This window comes from Neopsephotus bourkii, unplaced genomic scaffold (genome assembly GCF_033783945.1).
Source record: "Neopsephotus bourkii isolate Nb327-2 ecotype Australia unplaced genomic scaffold, CSIRO-AGI_Nbou_v1 NB_1630, whole genome shotgun sequence".
Lineage (NCBI taxonomy): Eukaryota > Metazoa > Chordata > Aves > Psittaciformes > Psittacidae > Neopsephotus > Neopsephotus bourkii.
Window position 1 is genome coordinate 8,775,214 of NW_026902105.1, and position 22,476 is coordinate 8,797,689.

Here is a 22,476-nt window from a genome sequence, read left to right on the forward strand (position 1 = left end):
TGAATTATCAAAATTAGAACCAAGCTTCCAACCACTATTTTAACTATATTGTCTCTTTAGTTACTCTTGAAGTTAAACTGTCTCTCTTCAAGCCCTAACAAAGAAGCATTTCTACTAGCATCATTAACACACACATATATCTACATTACAAAGATTTGAACTGAAAGCCTTTCAAGTTTACTTTATAAATTGTATATCATTCTGTGTCAAGCCAATTATACCGACTTAATGGCACTAACAAAACATCACTAGTATCAGCAAGGAAACACCAAGACAGAAACCACTGATGCTACTTCTAGCTTGCTTGGAGAAAAGATCACACAGATTTCAAGTTATCCAGAGCCTATTAAACTTACAAAGCTCTGCTCTCTCCAGGCTTTCAATAAGTACTTAACACAAATCCTTAGGGAGGCAATCTATATACCTGACAATGTACATAGGTGTATGTATGCATACAGACACATACATACAAAGCCATTTTCATAAAAAGCTTTAAAGTCTGTATGAATTACAGACTGGAGACTAACACAACTTCCTGTGTGGACAGTCCTAATCCAAAATAAGTGTGTCCACATAATACAGTATTTATCTGTACAACTTTCCTTATACAGACAAGCTTTCAACTGGATGCTCAGTACGGCATTGCAAGCAACCCACTGGTGCCTCAAGTCAAACAAAAACACTCTCTGATCACATACAAGGTTCTTGGCCACTGTGGAAAAAAATAAATCATTTTTTGCACATATGGGTTTTATATTCTTTTAAAGTTTTTCAACACTGTAACCATTACCTTCATCAAAGTCAGCATCATCTTCTGTATGCTGAGGGAAAGGGAAGCAATTTGTGATTTCAAGTCTGTCATCCACCACAAGACCCAGCAGCACTCCTTGGACCACTTCATTCCCCTGGCCTTCTTCTTGGTAATGTTTAATGATCTTTAACACAACCTAGAACACAAAACAAGAAAATCATAATATGCAATGGGTTTTTTTGTCCTCAAACTACGTATCCGGAATTTTGAATTTATTTAACTGCTGCATAAATTAGAGCTGCAAACCAAGACAGCTACTGGCTTAAACACCACCAATTTTAATGCAAGTTGAAGAATAAGTGGCTGTTTTAATATTACAGGAGAATTAAAAAAGAGACAACTACATGAACGGTGAAAAATGCTGCTCTAAACCAATCTGCTGAAACATCCTTGTAAAATGAGATATTGATCTTTTTTACTTTACCTTGTTGCTGTAACTGTTAAAAGCTATTTTGCAGGGGCAGTAAGCTCCCTCCTAAGGGAAAAAAGACACTAAGAAACACCTTAAAAGTAACTACGCTGAAACTGGTAGGAAGTTTTTAAAAGGTATGAAATACACCAAGTTTCAATTGCATCAACCTTGAAAATTACATCTCATTGCAGTTTTACTTCAGGTGAGAGTTTAATTTATATTTTGTAAACTGTGTCATAGGATATTTCAGAATAATGGTAAAAGAATCACAAATTATTCAGCATATTTTTAATAAAGTAATTCTAACTTCCTTCCCTAAATCTGGACTCTACAATGAATAATTCTCATGAGGCAATACTGTAAACTGGAATAGTATGAACAAAACCCCTCAAAAATACTCAGTCATTTGCTAGAAATATTTTATACTTAAATAACATTTTATGCTTAACAATAAGAACCAGAACAAGCTAAGACACTAACCACAAACACAGACTTGAAAGAACTTACACCTTGTCCAGCTTAAGCAGGTTTTATTTCACTAAAACTTAATCCAGCCAGCAAGCATCAGAAATCATCTGATGACTATATTGTCATTAAAGCAGTACTACTTTAACGCCTATTGGCAAACAGACTAGCCTAATAGGTTACAGCTCAACCACCCTGAGAACAGATTTTGTACAAACACTCGCATTTATTAAACATTCTGCAGGGGAGAGAGGCAGGAAAGTAACGTTAAGTTCATATTCACACATCAGGAACACATATTTGTCCTTAGCTTTCCCATTGGTTGTTTCACAGAACTTTATGTCACAATTTTAAAAACACCATTAATGAATTAAAGCATCACTATGTAGGTTAAAAGAAAGAAAAGGTGACTAGAAAATAAATTCTTTACAAATACATTGTCTTCTTGGGCTAAAATGGGAAAACCAAGACCTTCCGCCTGCTGGAAGATGACGAGTGTCAGAGAATGGGAAAGAAATACCTTTTCCAACAAAGCTGAATGTAAGTATCAAACACAGCTAAAACCCACTTGATTTCTTGTTTATTCACAGCATTACTCACTTAAGCTGTCCCTTGCACCTAAATACAATTGCATTGAGGCTCCTCAATCTCAGATGGGTAACACCATTTCACCCCAATACACATTCACATCTGTTCCTCAAGACTCTTGAAGCTGTACCTTTTTATCCAATTTACTAAAACAAATTTACAGAGCAGAGAGACAAAGATACACTTTGGTGATATAAATCTCATTTCATGGGAAAATAGTAAGGAAATTAAGATCAGACAGTGAAGTAAAATTTAACAGTGCTGAAGACTATAGAGCAAACACCAGTTTGAGATCATCTGAATGTAAAAGAGGGATGTCTTCCACCATATAGCCAGAACATAAGTAATATTCAACCTGAATTTAGTATAAAGGTAACTTTTATCATGTATTTGCCATAGGCTCTGTCTTACATGGTTAAGGAGTCCATAACTAACTGTAAAGATTACAGCACAGCATACTCTCAGACTACTATATAACTATTCTCAGCTCTTTACATTTGTGTAAGCTTTACCTTCTGTATTTTTCTCCTCATCTGCTCGAGTTTTCCATGCACACTGACTGTCCTTGTTACCGTGAATCCTGTTTGCCTCTTTAATTGCATTCTAGGAGATTTGTGACAGGGCATCAATTTTATTTCAGCATTTCTAAAGATAACTGCTCACAGAAAGCAGATGCAAACAAAATGAGCATCGGCCGTCACAAAGTATTAGTGATTTTTCAGGGAGATAAAACCAGAAGTTCAAAACTCCTAAATGCTAACCAAATACCCTAATGCACAATGAAGTTATTACACAAGTCTGCAGTTTTCAATCTCCAGCTGAAGACCACCACAGTTGTTATTCAGGGAGGTACAGACACCTATTTGGGCCTACCTGCAAGCTTTTTTCCTAACAGAGTCTGAGAAAGGTAGCAGAGAAGGTCAGGAACTCTCTATTTCACACCCATTAGCAAGCTGCTGAAGTTGAGGTTTATGATTGCACTGAAAAATGCATTAGCCACCAAAATAATTTATAAAAAGATAAATTAACAAGTCTGAGAAATGCATCCACGGAAACACCATTCTTGTTTTACATTTTGTTCTTTGTTTTATTTAGCACATAACACACAAGTATAGAAGGCTCTTAAACATGGATTGAAAAACCTGTCATCAAAAAAATACCATATGACTACGAGGGAAATGTGCACTGGAGCTTGCGTTTCAGTACTAAAAAGGAGACCTTCAGGTGTGAAGTAGAACTATTTCTCTGGTGATAACAAGACCAGTTTCAAACATTAAAAATGTCATTTCCATTTATCGCTAGTCTAGATAAAGAAGGAAGAGCTGGTCACTATACAACAACATGACAAAGCCATGGCATTTGACTACACAAATCAATACTTCATACTGAGTAAAACACACACACACAGCCAAAAACTGAACACTACCCTGTATCTAGACATTTCCTAAAAAAGATGTTATGTTGATGAAGCATCAGAACAGCATCAGAATACTTTTACTGTTCTGAAAATAAAGGTAAGAAAGCTTACTATAAATAATGCAAGTAACAACACACAGAGAAATACAAACCAATTTTTTTAAATGACACAGGAAAAGAAAAATCCCAAGGAAATCTAAATAAACAACATCTAACGCATCCTTCATCCAGTGCTGATTCACTTTGCAAGCACTATTTAACAATTCCCATCCACCTATTCATCTAATAAGAGATGTCTCTTTGTGCAAACTGGTTTTAAATACCCCTAGACCCTTCACTGCTGTACCACTGCTATATGAAATTAAAAGTAACCAAACCACATTCCAACTATTCCTGTTAAGTGATGCAGCTGGTCAACCAGGAAAGGCTATGTACTCAAGTAGAAAAATGTATCAAGCAATCTGACTTCTAAATTTGGATACCTCTGAACACACAACACAATAACGCATGCAGCTTGGATTTAGTAAATACAATTAGTATGTAAGAAATATTCAGGTACACTAAGAACCTAAAGGATATACAAATAATTCCTAAGTAAAACTCAAGAGTCATACAGCTTTGTAAATTCAGTGTTCAGAATACCAAAGCAATTTAATTACTTGGAGTAGCCACTTGTCAGATTTTAATGGTCATTAATTCAGAAGTGCTTCTAATCTTAAGAACTTCAAAGCACTCCTCAAACATTAAGAATTAAGTCATACTACAAAAAAAGAACCATTCTGAAACTATTAAAAACTTCAAAGATACATATTTTAGCTGCAGAAGTGTAGCGCCAAATTGTAACCTTGGCTACATCCCGACATCATTTTGTTTTTGTATTTCATTACAGAAATACCTGTAACATGAACCACCAGCTGAAGTATCGTAAGCCTTGGGGGGTCTTGGGAAGATTCTGCTGCAGGGACATGAACATGCCAAGATGCATGTTTCTGTATCTCTCTGAAGAGAGACAACAGCAAACCAAAGCACTGAAGCTTCATTTATGATTGTGTTCCAGAGAGCTGAGAGTTGCCACATTGAAACCAGGTTTCCAGTACCTGTGCTGTGTCTTACAGATGGGATATCAGACAAAAGAGAGCATCTGTTAGCCCACTGGATACATGACGTAACAAGCCGATTTACAGTCCTAAATAAAACATTTAAGTCTTTAGGAATGCTTAACATTTTTTCCCACCCAAGAAAGCTTTTGTGGGCACAACCACTAGCACCAACTGCCAGCATCTGCGGAGAGAGTAACACTGCTATGTAGGCGTTTGCAAACCCAACAAGGGCACCACATGTGGAAGGTGCCACGACACCCACATCCTCTCAATATTTGACACTAATGAAACTGTGATCAATATTTATCTCAGTAAGAGGCTTGAAAGCTATTATCACTAATAGTGTCTGATATATTCTGAATACATCCGTACCGTGTATGGTGCCTTCTCCATATGTATTTTTAAAACTCAAACCATGAACTTTGAAGTGTTACAGCATAAGCAACTTTACTTCAATTCTTAGTACAGACAAAGTTCAAGAGAGAAATGGTAATGTTTTGTAAATGCACAGGTATTCACTACTACTAACAATGACGCATGCAATTGAGCTTGAATTGTGCTAACCTCAAGGATGCCTAGAATCAAGCCATCTATCTGATGCGCATAAAATGTGTATGCGTCACCTCTGGAAAAAGTGTTAATCTCTTTAATAATATCCAAAAACTTACCAAACATTATACATCAAATTTTATAATAATTTAGTGGCCCTGCCTGCTTCCCCACCTCACACTACACCAAAAGCAAACGCACAACCTGTATCATGCTGAAGCTTAACCTATTAGCCACACAAAAATGGAATTTAGTTCTCAAATCCTCAGGTAACCAGTGAATGGCTTTGGTTTTAAACAGAAACCTTAAAAAAAAAAAGAGAAAACTAGAGCAGTATATAGTGAGACACCACCAATGTTAACATTTTTAATAGTTCCAGATGAGGTTTTTACACACTACAGATAAGTGCTTATCCTACAAAGACATGTTCTGGAAGCTGACCAAGCAAAAACTTGCCTTGAGCTGCCTTGTCTCCTGGCTACAGCACTTGATAAGATGGTAACAAAGTCTCCCAACTTTCCTGCCAGGAGAAAAGGAACCCTGAAGGAAATTAGAGATACCACTGCAGTGGTTAAGAGTAAGAAAACATGTGCCTAATACACATAACACTCTCCTCCAGATTATTAAGGAGACAGATGTTTAGAGACACACATGAAAAATTCCAACCTAATCAGAGCAGTCCACAGAAACATATTCTAGAAAGAAAGCACCGTCTGACAGATAATGTGTCAAAAGCACAACATCAACAAGTTGATGCCCTAGTCTTTTAGGTGCTGGATATGAAGCTTCACAGCACAAGACTGCCACCACAGAAAGTTGTGGCACGAGTGAATTGAGGATTTGAGGTGAAAGTCAGTTTTCCATTATGTACTAATCTTGAGAAATATGACAATCTCTGCAGTCAAACACTGAATTCACTTACATGCATATTCCAGCCCAACTGTGAGGATTTTCTAGATTCTCCTATTTAAACATTGCTGATTTTTTGACCATCCTGACATGACCGATGTCTAAACATTTATTCTTTTCTTCTTCATGCTGAACTTTGGAATACAAACTCTTACAACAGTTAGACCCATTTCATCTTGTGAGGAAAAAGAAGACGCAACAGCAACAAAAAAAGACACCAGTGTTTTCCATTAAGACCTTCAACATTTCAAAGGAACTGTTTTGACAGATACCTTCAATCCTAACTATGACTGGGGGCCAAAAAAAAAAAAGCAAACTATTTTAATTCCCTGACAAGTAACCAAAAAGATACTTCATCTGAACATACTGTTCAAAATCTAAGGCCAAAAGACCAAGACTGAACAGACCTGAAAGCAAGGTAACTCCAGAAGAATGTCATTTCTGAACTTGCTGTTCAGAAACAATGTCTTAGGCCTCACTCTTCTGTCTAGCAAGCTGGACAGAAGACCTCAAACGCCCCACAATATTTTACCTTTATCTTGACTGGCTAGAGCCCTAACACCATTGAAAATACAATTCTTGGAATAGTAAGCTTACATTTTATGTCACTCAACAGCTAATAAACACCCAATGTTAAAATCATATTTCTGAACTTGACAGAAATTTTGGGCTTAAAAAACAATAATTATATAGGAGGCATACCAGAATGATACATGACATTTCATACCAACCCAACCAGATGCAAATATCAAAATCTCTTTCTGACATGAGAGTGAAGTTTCCTGGAGCTGAGCCCAAATTCAACTACTATGAGTATCAAGGTATGTTGATGTGAGGTCCTTAAGCAGGGGATACTACACAGAATTTCACACAGAAATTGGAAATCATAGGATTTTGTTGGTTTTGTCTCAGGCAGGTCTGAAGTGATTACCAAATCACTTTGGCAATCTATGTTAAATTGAAGGGAAGATAGTACATCCTGAACTGTAGTGATTGGGGGAAAACGGGATGGGGACGTTTCATGCTTCTGTACAATTTAAATACTTTTGAATAGAAGGAAGCATATGAAAACCAACCAAAGCTTTTTGTTCCCTGGGTGACTTACTACATCGCTTGATAACACATCACCTGCTTAGTTTGTAAACCCCAAGATTTAGATACAAAAGAGAACATCATTAAACTTCAGAAAGTATGCAGCTCCACAATATGTAAGCTAGGCTGAAGAAAACTAAAACAATCATAACAGGTCACTGACTATTTTCATAGTATTTTCTATCACTTCTACTTGGCTTAGAAAACATATTACCCTGTAATTATAGGGATCTAAGTGGTTTACAGTATTATCCCATGCCTCATAAAGTACTTACAGCCATTTAACTCAACGTTTTTCCTGTGGGATTTGGAGGGTTTGGTTTTTTTGGTGTGGTCTCCCCCAACAGGACAAAGAAAGTGATAATATCCATACACAGCATTAAGCTAGCTATAATATACCTTGCCACTTTGACTATCTCAGCAAGTGGCTGACTCCAAGCACAACTCAAAGTCAGTGACAGGCCAAGCAGCATTTTGTCACTCCTTCCTTAACATGAACTGGTAATGTGCCGTCTCTGGGGCATGGCCAGAAGAGCTGCACCTTGCTTACCCTGAAGAAGATAGTTCATTTTTCACTTTCTGTAACTGTTACACAGACTATGTGTACCTCAGCGACCCGTGCAATGCAAAATAAATGCAGAGCTTAAGCCACTAGCAAATGCCCCACATAAAATACTTCAAAAACATCCACTCTTTTGTTATTTTGTTATTTCTCTTTTTAAGAACCACCTCCACACTACTGTAATTTAGCAGCTCTATAGTTGCCCTTCAAACAAGAGGGAAACCCAGTCTAGCAAGAGCAGGGCATTTCTCTACAGCCTGTCTGCACCTTCTAACAGTCTCAGTCTTCCAGCAACAGTGGTCGTTCACACAGTGGGAGTCCAAGCTCACTACAGGCACTGCCAAGTGATTGACACCCACACCGTATTTACTGGAAGCACATCCAGCTGCTGCACACATGTATTAGCTCCTCATTCTATTACTGGGATACTTCAAAAGCTGGAGGGATTTAACAAAAACATTAAGCCTATGAAAAAAAAAAAACAAACAAAACTATTCCAAATTATAAAAATCACTGATTTTATATAGAAATAAACACAGAAATTGAATAAGCCATTAGTTAATACCCAGAATTAAAACTGGTAAATATCTTACCTAAAAATATATATAATAAAAAAAATTCTGCGACTGACATAAATCAGAAGGTGGAATTCAGCCTGAAGAACTGAAATAGTAGATACACTAAGCCTGTATCTGTACAAACACAACACTAGAAGGGTAGATTACTGGAGTTGGGTTACAGGCCTAGAAACCTGTTGGTTTTTCATAGGCTGTGGTTTTCCTTGACTCTGTCAGGAACTTATGTTAATCAGCTAATGTCTTTTAGGTACCATGAAACATCTGTTCAAGTCATTTATTAAGCTTGTCCAAGCAAGCTACTTGTTCTTGCAAAGGGAAGAAGTTAAACACAAACTGCAGTGCACCAACGGAAAAAGTCATTAAACAGTGGAGAAAAGCAAAGCTTATTAAAACACAGAAAACCATCAATATTAAGGTGTGTTTTACCAAACAGACCAAAATCTCTTCCTGATTTTTGTTCTGCTACATTTTCATTTGTTCGGGTTTTTTTAGGACTGCACAACAGGTCAGGTTAACAGCCATCTCCATGATTGTTCTCAAGCCACTAGTATGCTTTAAATACTACCCCAGTATCAGTAAAAATGAACAGTTACATTTGTGTATTTAAATTCTCCATTGCCCTGTTTACACACTGGAATAACGTATTTCTCACCAGTAGAAAGTTTCATAACGCATTTCCCAGTACACAGACTCATGCTCATTGCCATGGAAACCATCAGGGCCACAGGCACTGCAGAATCACTTCCTTGTAAAACCATTTTTGTAAGGCAGCCCCAGGATTTCAATCATGCAAGCAGCAGGGCATTAGATGCTATTAGCACACTGTTAGGAAGCAGCAATAGGGCTGTAATAAGATTAATGTCTGAAATACTGCTACTTACAAGTGGGATGGAGCATTTCCCCAGGACTACTTAGTGTATTATTTCTCCTATTTCACAAATCTCACCGAACTCAAAACCTTTTCTGAACACATTCAGTACTTCGGCCAATTTTTGCAAATTGCAAATACAATTTATATTTATTATTTTTAATGTATTCAATATCTAACCATCACTTCAAGAATGCAAGCTGATGAATATACTCCTTTAGTAGAGCACAACATAAGGAAATTACATAGAAGCTGTAAAGGCAGGCACCGTTTCAACATTTTCTGCTCTATACACCAGAGCCTTAAGCTTATACTCCAACATACAGTTGATATGTATGTTCTATGTATTAGTGAGTCACCATCGTTCACATATCCACACAGCTCATTGAGCTGGTAGTGTATCTGCACGTGAAAGGATTTCTCTTTAGCATCAACTTCTACCAGGTTCCTATAAAAATACTTAAAGATGACAGCCAAAAGCAGCAGCAGCAGCAAATTTTATTTAGCCTGTATTTTAATCAGATTGTGCCAAACTTACCATTCTGAAGAAAAACTGCAAGACAGTAACCCTTATCTATTTGACCTTCAGAAATTAGTAAAACAGGGCACAGCTATGAGGGGAGGAGGGAGTGAGGGCTCATCTGAGACTACTGATCCTTTTCAAAGACCATACCCTGCACAACAGAACTGGAACACATATACTACTTAAGGGTGTGTCTTAACAAATCATGACTTCCATATGCATTCAACAGATGCTTCCAAGTAACCAGTAAAATCCCTACTGGACATGACTTCCACGTCATTTTCATGATTTATGAGCTTTTGTGCAATAATTTTTTCCACATTAAAGCACTTACCCTCTCTGGCAAATGCTCAGTTTTGTGCTAAGGGACAGACCCTCCTAGTAACAGGTAGTGCAATTCAAAGAACCAAGCCTGAACTGAATCTATTTTGCTGTTTAAAGTATAAAATTCAGGAAAGGGAATGAAAGTCAATTACTGGTGGTAATCTTCAACTTCCCCATCTTTCAGATAGAGACAGGACTTGTCTTGGTATCACCATCTGAACATGGCCATGTGAAACCACTTCCAGAAGAGCTCCATTTCTAGTAATAGCTACTGTGACTGTGAGATTAAAAACCACCATTCTAATTTTATCACTGATAGCACCAATAGATAAAACAATACACTTTCAGGTTGTTCCCAACAGGTGACATGGTAGCTGCAGTAAATACCCTGTATGTCATCTAAAGTTTAAAAACCCTAAAAAGTTTATTTTTTGCATTGAAAATAATGTAATATTAAAAAAATAACTGAGTCTTAAATGCAGAAAACTCAGCTCTATGTTAATGAGGAATTTTGCAATAAGATTGCTTATTTTCATTAGATTTGCATAAGAAACCCCCAAACATTGGCAAGAACTGACACCTCCAACTAATTCCTTGCTTAACACCAATAAGTATGTATATTGCATATTGCATTGATACAGGGCTCCATGGAAGGGAGAGAAGGTAAAGCAAATGGGCTGCAAAGTAGGATACAATGTTTAAGTAGAACAAAGGCAGACTGACAAGCCTTGTATGCTCAAAGCAATATCCTGACCCTCCTTTCCAGTAAAAGATCAAATATTTATAAACGAATTAGCCTATTATTGTATGCACGCAGCAAAATTCAGGTACATCTTCAAACTCCAGTAAGTAAATAAGCCTCTCCATTAACTTTGAAATTAGATTAGGCCAAAAGAAATTAATAAAATGCTTATCTGAAGTAAGTATCAACATAAAAGCCACCAAAGAATATTCCCACACGTATGCCTAGAGAACCTTGTGTATGCATGTTACAAAAGATATTATCAAAGTCAAATAAGTTATATCGTCTTCGTTTTGCCCTCTTGATTTTAGATTATTGACTGATCTTACAAAATACTAACAAGAATACTTATTATACAAGCTTGAAAATTTCAAATTTATTACATTATCAATATATTTGCTTTCCTTTAAGATTATACCATTATGCTATGTGCTAACATAATCAAACTGCTAAGCACTGCTGTTGGAGCAAGCATATCTCTGCAATCTTAATGCTGACTGAAGATCAAAAAAGAATATAAAAGAACAGCATGCTCAAAACTGTACCATCACTGCGAATGTATTTTGAGCATGTGTGTATACATAGAAAAATAACACACAAAGTAATCATATCCAAAAAATGTCTCTGACAATGACAGATTAATAAAAAAATATTATAGCAACAGTAATCTGAAAATACACTAGGGCTTGTTGGTCAAGTCTTGTTCCTCTTCTTACAAAGTATCTTACAAGGTCTGTAAGATTTAAAAGGTGGAGGTCCTAACACATAATAAGGCATAGAAGACGCTCATTTTATTCATACCACAAAGGGCCTTTCAGCATCTGTATGTGCTGGTTTTCTATCCATGGCTTGCTGTGTCTTGTATGCCTCCCTAAACTACATCATGCTGCATGTCAGCTGCACAGGTCTAATTCTGTTACAATAAACTGAAAACCAAAGGAGAATATTTAAGAGTGTTTCAGTGTGCAGGGGACATAATGTATTGTCTCTGCAACAAAGCCAGTAACTGTCACCTTCCCCACTTATAGATACCAGAGTCGAATTTAACACCTGAATAGCAAAAGTAACACTTATTATCTTGCTTGTTTCTCATGTAGTATTTTAATCATCAAAATGTAGTACACTACTCAACAGGCATTTGGTGGAAATGCTTTTCCTTGGCATTAACAGCCAAATAGGTATCATAAGAGCATGACTTACTGCTTTCAACAGCTACACATAGATACTACGAGGCAAAAGAATAGTTTGATATGCACATAACACAAACAAGAAAATAGGAAGTTTAACTGTTAATAGCAGTAGTGTAGGATGCAACATATTATTTCTCCTTGCACACAGCACAAAAAAAAGGCTGTTTTGAAATAATACTTTTCCCTTCAAGCTTTGAGGTATAATGCTGCTCAACACATTTAAGTCACCTCCACACTTAGATTAACTCCTTTTGTCAGCACACAAGTTTCACGGTATGAAGTGATACCAGATGTTCTAGTTTTAAATGCCTCACTAGAGTATACTTACCATGACACTTAGTAGATGCCGAGTGCACCAATGCACCCTTATAAATTATTTGAAGTTTGTGCTCTGTTAGCAAGTATACCTGCTATTCATTGACAAAACACACCAGAGTTTTAATCCCCAGACCACCACAATGTGGGTACTTTACCCATTTAAGGCAAAGAAATATTCACTGAGCCTGAAAAGTGTTATACTGCAAGGAGGTTCTTGCCCTTTCAACTTCCTAGTACACATCAATGCTTCCTCTTCTGAATGTAAGCATGGATTATATGTCAGAAGTTCCCCTCTGGGTCAAATTCATGCAACTCACTGTACCTGAAAATTAATAGAAAGTATATATATATCACCTAAGTAACATAAAACACTTCTGTCTTCTCCATGGTTTAAGGTATCCATGAACAACCCATCAAGCCAGTATTCAATTCACACACTAACCCTGTGCCACCATAATCTGATCTAAATTTTTAGGGAAACAGGTCAAGGAAAAGTCAAAGAGATTAAAACTCAAAATTCCATCTGAACTCCTCTGGAGGACACAAAACAAAATAGAGCCTGAAGGACATTATGTTGGAAAACCCCATTCTACAGCTCCACAATGTCAGGAAGCTGTACAGAGAGCAGCAGGCAGAACACACAGTCTGGGCACTCTTGCAAAGCCTTCAAAAAGGGTAATAAAGGAGGGAAGAAACCACAACAGAAGCTAGGAAAAGCACAATCTTCACAATTTAAGAAATATGAAAGACTTTTAGCCAGTTCAATACAGGCTTCACTGTTACTACAAATTACTCAGTAGTACAGAAATGGATTGCTTCCTTTCCAAGACTGTCAAAAGCTGTCATTTTAAAAAGTGCTTAAACAAACATTTGTAAGATGAATCTCAAAAATTGATTCTCAGTAAACATGGCATCTTATTTCAATTACTGTGATCAAACCTATCAACCTAAAGCACTCCTCACCCAACAAACTAACTAGGATTTCCCTGTTAACAGCTGGGGATACAATCCTGTCTGTCCTACACCTTTACGACAAAAATGGCTGGTAATACAAGACACAGACAACTTAAATACCACAACTATGAGTAGAGTAACTATCTAAAAACAATCCAATAACCTTAGGGTGTTTTAAAAAAGGTAAATTAATGTGGTTTCATCTATGTTTAAAATAAATAAATAAACCTTACACATGCCATAGATGAGAATACAAGCAATTACGCAGACTCCACCATCACCAAACCAGGGATGATATAATGAAGTTTAAAGTAACAACCTTTGAATAAATCAGTCATATCTGACACAAGAGAAATATCTGCACTATAGCCATACTGGTGTAAACACAAATGCAGAAAAGGCCTGCAACTTCTATCTTCTTGACATATTATGTTTTAGCCAATGTGTTTGTATTCAATACAATGACAAGGATGTCTTAGGGTTTAGTTTAAGTTCTATACAAACCTTAGGAAGTACACACACACATATATATATATTTAAAGATTTATAGAATTAAGTAGCTCAAACATCACCTGGCATTAGAAAATCACCTTCAATAGCACCATGGCCTCTAACCCTCATGTCAGAGTCTGACAGCATAAGGACTCAGGTATCCCTCACCCACTGCTATCCATGAAGGCTTCTGTTGAAAGCTCTTGCAATATTCATTAACTACAGAATGGCAATTTGTTACTACTATTGCATCTTTCCACATTAGCAGCTATGAAGGTAAAGGAACAGAAATTTACAGTTGTTTTGAGAAGCCTACACAACTTTTGCTAACATCTACAACATGCAAAATGCTGTAGAAATATTGCATACGTGTAAAAAGAATTCATATAGAGATTTAATAAAAATGGAAACATCATTTCCACTAATGAAATACTAAGAGCAATGTGCATATTAATGCTTTAGTGTACTGTTAAGGCTCCAGCTGTATCATTATACAAGAACAAGGCATAAGAAAACTTGACTCGGTCAACAAAAGTGTTAATGGCTATAATTTTCTGAATGTATACATAAATTCAAAAGATTAGGATTTTAAAAAGAGAAAGAAAAAAGTCATATATTAGTGCTTAAGAATGTAATTAGATGAGAATAATTTTCCTTTACTTTTACACTCCTTCCTAGAATATCCTCATGCAGAAGATTTGCAAAGAATGCAAACAGCTTCCCATTAACAACATACTTCCTTGTGACTACTCTGAAGGCTAACCTGATTAATAAGAAACACTTATTTGGCCTAGCAGGCAGCACATTTGCCTTGCTACAAAATCCCCATCTCCCAACCCACAGCTGTTATTTTCCCAGAAAAAAGTTTCCATATATCCATTATCTACATACCAGTGGTCAGACACAACCCACAGTCTACCACATGGAGCAACTCTGTTTCTTAATATTAGTTCAATTTCTGTATTACATAAGCTTTCATGCTCATCTACTAAAAATGTTATTTACCCTGCCTGACTTTACGTCTCCAAGCGATGCACCAGTTCATCTCTGCTTTCACAGCTTTTTATCTTGCCTGATATCACTTCGTATCAATTGAGCAGAGTTAGAAGTTTCACTAAACAACAGTCTAGCAAAGTCTTCAAGCGTTGAAGGAAATTCAGAATCTCTTATTAGAACTACACCATTTCCCAGTACTACCAACTGCAGACAATTTAGAAACTGGAGAATCTGCACATTGCTTCCTTACACAAAACTAAACTTCCATGTTTCCCAGGAATAAGCTTACCCATGAGCACAAGTTTGCAAGATTAGGCTACATAGCAATGGGAAACGAGCCTGTAAATGCAGAACTATCAGTCTCATAACACCCTGCAGCCATCAACCTGCTACTTCCAGTAAAGCAATGTGATACTGAGCCTAAATAACGTTACCAACACCGTACCAACATACGGTGGCTTTGTTGAAGAGAACACTAATACTGCAAAAGCAAAAGCTGAAGAGTTGCTACAAACATGAAACAAGGTTACCCTGCAGCTTCCATTGCAATAACGCAACAAACTGGAAGCGAGACACTTCAATGACAAACTAACACACTCCATCTGCTCTCACACAGCACAATTACTTTAGCACCGGAGTTTCTCTGTCCACTTCATTTACTCACTTTGCTGTGTGAGATGAAGGATGCAAAGGCACTACAGAGCAGATCTGTCACTCACAAACTTAAAGGCTATAATCCAGTGCAGATGTAAGAGGCCAAATAAAAATTGCAACAGCAGAATAGTAACTTGGGGGAAAAGGAGGGGTGGGGGAAACGAAACAAACACCAAATTGTGATAGATAATAAATAAATGCAAGAGAATGCAAGTGATCAGAATTGCTCATTACACTTGCTTCTAAAATTATAGTGGCTCTTACTTAAAGTCGAAATATCTTTAGCACTAATCCATTAGTTACACAGAAAACCAGAAGGACCTCTGCAGCACATGTAGTAAGAGCTACAAATTACAGTATTTGTTGTATCTGCTGCTACTTCCCCATTCAGCAGGAAAAAGGGATCGGACAATCTGCTTCACAGGAGCAACTGAGAAGAAAGATTATGTTCTTTCCTTACATGCATTCCTTGCACGCACACACCAGAGCTGTGCTACCCTTTCTTCTCCACATATAAAGCTTAGAAAACTCATGTCTTATATATCCTCTATTTCAATGAAAAAGTGAACAGATTATCTACAGGGAGGGACTCTTGGATGTCTGGTACAATTTTCCAATCTCCGAGTGGTGTCCCCGAAGTTAAATACAGTTGCAATCAACTGTGACTACATCCAGTACACCTGAAACTAGCTGCCCTGATCTACCACCAGAAAGGTGAGAGTATGCGGAACCCCAGAGCTAACAATAAACTGAAATCATTTTTAGTCTTCATATGTCTGAACTGTTTTACATATTCTCAAATGCCAAAAGATGATCATAAGATGATCTGTACTTCTTTTAAAACACAACTACAAAACAGTTGAGGTCACCATATCAGATACATGTTTCAATAAGAGAAAACACTGAGTCAGTAGAATTGTTAGTCTAGTTCTCTTCTGCAGAAGGAAAACTTCAATCATGTCCATGGTCTTCCACTTATATTTCCAAAGCTGCTGCTGATACTCTTAAACTTAAGAAACTAAACCTATTTCTTCAAGAAAGCTCTCTTTCCTATGGACTCCATGCAAGTATATAGCTGACCAGAGTAAAAAGACTATTTGAAGAATAAGCTCACTCACCTTCTAAAAAATGCCTTTACATAGCAATTCACACAAGCTAAAAAGCATGTGGTACTCCAAATGGACACACAGCTTTAAGAAGGTGTGAGCTCTAATTAGGTCCAAAAGCCTACTGCAAACCAAGCTGCAAAAACCCAATCATGCTTTTCCCCTCATCCCCCCTCTTTCAGCTCTTATATTAAAAGCTACTATGAACACAAGTTTTCTTTGGACTACTTGACTGGAGAGAACACAATGGAATTTTTATTCAGATTTCTACAACAGGAAGCAAAGACATCAAAATGTGATGTGTTGCACTCAACTTCTCATCCTTTTCTCATCTGAAAGAAAATGCACATTATAAATCCAGGTTACTGGAGGGTTGTTTTTTCCCTGCCATTTCTAATTTCTTAGACTAGACCACCTCCATCGTAAACTGCTTTCACTACAGATTTATTCATCAAGCCTGTAATTTTTCCAACACACTACTGTATCAACAAAATCTCCAGGTAAAAACTTCAACACACAGCATAGTCTGCTGAATCAGTCCAAGCACTTCATGATGGTATAAACCACTGACATTAGGACTTTCCACAGTATGCAACAGTTGTGTTATCCCTTAGTTACACAAATTCTTTATATAGACTACACGTATCTTCTCACTAGGGATGAGTTAAAATGCAGTGATCTGTAGAACAAGCACATACTGCCACAATCTTTATAGCTAAATAAACCCAAAGAAAATCACAATATCATCTTCAAAGGACTAACAGAAATCTCATACTTCTATTCAGCACATAGCCAAAACCACAATACCTATTCAATTAAAAATACAGGAGGTGACAAGTTCGAAAAGACAGCACCTCAAAGATGCCTTAATAAGCCTCCTGAACATCAATGGCTCTGAATCCACTTGCAATCAGTGTCTTTCACTGTGCTGTAAAAGCAACTGGATAGAGTCAATTTTCTTCAATACTGCAGTCATTCTTTGTATTCCTGAGCTGGATTAATAATACCACCCACTTTTGCTTATCACACCTTACAAAAGACATTCTTAATTCAAAACTGCCAATATAACCGTATGATACATAATACCTGTCTGCTGCAAACCTTTCAAAAATGCATCAGAAAACAAAACCATGCTCAAGCTATTAAAAACAGAATACTTGGAATCTCATGATCATGCTGCTACAGTAGCTAGGCACACATATAATTTGAGGACTGAGACCTCAGTATCTAGCAGGAAAGCTCATAGGAAAGGTACAGACTTGGATTTTTCTTCTCCTTTTGTCAAACTGTGAATATTAGAAATCAACATTCACTCTTCATTTCAGAAGCATTTTATAAATAAGTATTCAGGTAGCTCAATCAAGTTATCAAGTGTCTACAATGTGACACAGTTCTGCCCCCATCTTCCCAAATTTTGGTGCTATTATTTTTGTGGAATACTCTAACAGTATTAACATTTTAACAAGTTACGTGATTTTAGCCCATCCTATTAGTTCAGGTTTCATTGTTAGCTTTTACTCCTGCCATGGCAGTGCTTTATGTTTTATTATAGTGTCACCTGAAATACAACTAACTTGATCTAAATCCAAATTACAACATTAGGATGGGATTCTGTAATACTTAACAAAATAAGGAATTAATCCGATTAAAATACGAAAGAAGTTAACTACAGGTTGCTCTACTTGTACCAAAATTAAGAAGGAGGCCATAAAAGTAGGTATTCCTACATCATTATGTATTTTAATGCAACATACTGATATTTAGAACTTCTCTTCCTTACTAATACTGGTGTGTTTTTTTTTACTTTACTGGTCCTCTGAAATAACAAGCTTTCTAAAATTATTTTCACAACCTCACATACAGAGAAGACTGATGCATCTTCTGTTCTGCATACACAGATCCACAAGCAACCTACATACCGTTCCTTTGCCTTCAAAACAGCCTCGTCTGAAAGGGTTACTTATGCCACTGCCAGGAGACAAGGCAACAGTGGAAAGAGATCACCAACTTCCCTGACACCCACCAAAATCCACCCTAGGCTTTGGCACATAATCACCCTGTTATCACCAAGACGACTGACAAAGTCTTGTTACTTTGTGAGAGCACAGACCACACATTTAAATCAGGAAGATATTAAAAATGTTTTAGCAGAATTCCAGTAAGACATCTGAAGGACTTCCAATAGGAGTCATTTTTTTTGCAAAGGAAGCAAATTTATGCCAATGCTTCTCTTCACTACAGGTGTCACAGAAGTTTGTGAACCATACTGTTAGTGCCCTGAGAACACTTTGTATAAGATCCACTGGGAGACATCTTCAGCAGGTGGAAAGGTGAAAGCTTTCAACTGTTTTCAGTAAGTCACCTTCCTCCACACAGACTCCATGCAAGAGGCACCACTGTGCTGTACCAGGAGATTACACAAGGACGGGGTAGAAAACCAAAAGCATAAAGCAAAAGGAATCACAGGCATTTGTTAGACTGTCAGAAGCTGACTGTCAGAGCCACTCATAGCTGATTTGAATGAACAGCAGTTCACAAAGACGATTACACATCTAATAGAGAACAGTTTTCAAACACTTTTATTTCATTAAAAGAAATCAAATGTAACAATTGTTAAGTCCAAATCTGATAAAATAGGTTTTACACCCACAGAAATGGAATTAAAGGTGCCAACCTGTAGCTTGCTCTTAACTATTCACTTTTTCGTTACTCCCTCAATCCTGCTATTAAAAAGCCACGCACACACCCCACTGTCCGCCTGGCGCTACTCAGCTTGCAACAACAGCAGGCTGCTGTCAGCGGCCGTATTTTCATGGCTGTATTTCACAACTGGTCAGTTTTAACCACTCCCTGAAGACGATATGTGCATGAAAACCACAGACACACAGACTGCTGAACAGAGTCCTGCAGAAAGAAAGAATCTGAATTTGAGTCTTTCGTAAGAACCACTACACATAAATAAGTTATTCTTCCTCTTCACAAATATTTACTATACTGTGTAACTCCAGGATAATGACTGTAGACGATGACTAATAAATGCCAAGCAGGCTTCAAAGCTTCACTCAAAATTATGCTCTTCCTTCTCATTACCAGTATATCCATTCTCCTTCATGCTTCAGCTGAGCAGTGTTCTGCTGATACTTGGCAAAAATAATGAAGCAACAGACAATGCTTCTACTCTTAGGAAGTTTAAGTAGCCATGTTTTTCCCAACTCTGTGTCATTATGAACATTACCAAGTGCCCAAGATGTATACTAACACAAAGAGACAGCAGCAAAGCCAAGAACCAAGTTTAGTAGACGCTCTTCCATTTAAAGTTTGCATGGACTGCCTTTATTAGGATGCCCCCATTCTCTGCTAAGTCCATTCAATTTGTCAGTTTATTTATTAAGAAAACAGAGTAGTTGTGGGCAGCAGAAACAAAGAGGGGGGAAAGCACAACATAAAGGGAAAACCCACTATGCCCACTATCTCTTACACCTGCGTAGCTTTCACCAGCTCGCTGTATGAAACCCCTAAAAAGAACATCTGGGCACCACAACAGTGGAACTGAAGAATGAAAGGGAATATTTAAAAGCAATTATTTTCTGCCCTATCCCAGCCTTCACTTGCTTAAGGGTGCAAGCTGCTGCCCTCCCCAGAGATGAGCAAGAGTCAGGAAAGCTGAGAGGAGGGCAAAATTGTGAGGGTGGTGAGCCACTGGCACAGGATGCCCACAGAAGCTGTGGCTACCCCACCCCTAGCAGAGTTCAAGGCCGGGCTGGATGGGGCTTGGAGCAACCTGCTCTAGTGTAAGGTGTCCCTGCCCCCGGCAGGAGGCTAGAACTGGATGATCTTGAAGGTCCCTTCGAACCCAAACTACTCTGTGACTCTATGGAACCGCTCCTACCCCTCGGGACGCCAGTGCAGCCCCACGGAATGGACACGGTACGGACACGACTCCCGGCGCAGCACCGCCCCACACACGGGGGCAGCTCCGCCGGCGGCTCCACGCGGCCGCCCCTCCCCACCCGCCCTCCCCCAGCAGCCGCCCCGACCCCTCCGCTCACCAGCCCGTCTATCTGCACTTGCTTGACGGCCGAGTCACCCGTGGCGGCGGCCTTGCCTTTGCCTTTCGAGGCGCCGAACCCACTGCCGGCAGCCCCGGAGCTTTCCTTGCGCGACGCCATCTTTCCCCTCGCACCGGCAGGAAAGAGAAAAGCGAAACACCGGAAGCGTGCGCGCGGCCGCGGCGGTGCGAAGGGAAACGGCTCCGGGCGGAAACGCGGCGGGGAAGTTTCATAGCGTCCCGTGGCGGGTCTGGTGCTTGCATGCATATGAATCACCGCCATAGTTCGGGGTCAGCGTGGTTGCAGAGAGGGTTTGCTGTCAGGGCTGAGGGAGGCTCAGCACACGGAGCATTGGCACCTTATGAACCAGCTCAATACAGAGAAGCATTTCCAGGAGAGAACAGATCTAAGAGTGTTGGGTTTTACCTTTAAAAATGCAGACTGCCATGTATTGTCGGAACGAGTCCAGAGAAGGGCCACGAGGATGATCAGGGGACTGGAGCACCTCCCATATGAAGACAGGCTGAGAAAGTTGGGGCTGTTCAGCCTGGAGAAGAGAAGGCTGCATGGAGACCTCATAGCAGCCTTCCAGTATCTGAAGGGGGCCTGTAGGGGTCCTGGGGAGGGACTCTTCATTAGGGAATGTAGTGACAGGACAAGGGATAATGGGTTAAAATTTAAACAAGGGAGGTTTAGATTGGATATAAGGAAGAAATTCTTTCCTGTTAGGGTGGTGAGGCACTGGAATGGGTTGCCCAGGGAGGTTGTGAATGCGCCATCCCTGTCAGTTTTCAAGGCCAGGTTGGACGAGGCCTTGGGTGAGATGGTTTAGAGCGAGGTGTCCCTGCCCATGGCAGAGGGGTTGGAACTTGAAGATCTTAAGGTCTTTTCCAACCCTAACTATTCTATGATTTATGTGACATGGAGCTGTTGGAGTGAGCCCAGAGGAGGCCACAAAGATGATCAAAGGGCCGGAGCCTAAAAACAATCTGAGAGAGTTGGGGTTGTTCAACCTGGAGAAGAGAAGGCTCTGGGGAGAGCTTAGAGCAGCTCCCAGTGCCTAAAGGGGCCAACAAGAAATCCGGAGAGGGGCTTTTGACAGAGTGATAGGACAAGAGGGAATGGCTTTAAATTGACAGAGGGGAGACTTACAACAGATGATAAGGAAGACATTCTTCACTATGAGGGTGGTGAGGCACTGCTTGGAGCAGCATGGTCTAGCATGAGGTGGCCCTGCCTGTGTCAGTGGGTTGAAACTGGATGAGCCTTAAGGTCCCTTCCAGCCCAAACCATTCTGTGATTCTATGATTCTGTGAGATATATCCCACTTTCCATTTTTCATTTAAAAAAAAAGTCAAATGGAGATTGAAGGGAAAGTTTGGAATTGCAGCATAGGTGATGTCAGATGTGCCTTGTGCCTCAAAGAGACGGAAGTGTGCATGTGCAACGGGATTAGGGCACTGCTGTAAAACGTAAGTTTGGAGGGAGGTGGATGCAATAACAACTCCAAGTTTCAGGGCAGTGTGTTGTAGCCAGTGAGCTCTGTCATCATGTTCGTGTTGCAAACTTGAGTTCTACCCTTAGCAGGTTTCCATGAGTTAATGTTGCCCCCCCCGTCACTGCCTTTTGAAGTTTTTCTAGAGAATAGAGTTGATTGATTCAATGTTAATATTTCACTTTTCTGTTATTTACATATTTTAATTTACAAATATGATCAAATAACTTTAATTAAAGAAAAATAAGATTAGGAAATAGTATTATAGTAATACAGTGGTTTT

General features: G+C 38.7%; 1 protein-coding gene across 1 annotated transcript in view; it reads right to left on the bottom strand.

Annotated features, from left to right (window-relative positions):
- EIF3H (eukaryotic translation initiation factor 3 subunit H) overlaps nt 1-20,855 on the bottom strand; it is an 84,894-nt gene extending 64,039 nt beyond the window's left edge. The window contains exons 1-2 of the mRNA XM_061373426.1: nt 20,699-20,855; nt 791-947 (exon numbers count right to left, since the gene is read on the bottom strand). Of these exons, the coding sequence (XP_061229410.1) occupies nt 791-947; nt 20,699-20,818 (277 nt within the window). The 5' untranslated portion in view covers nt 20,819-20,855. The remainder of the gene's footprint in view (nt 1-790; nt 948-20,698) is intronic.
- Nucleotides 20,856-22,476: the final 1,621 nt, after the last annotated feature.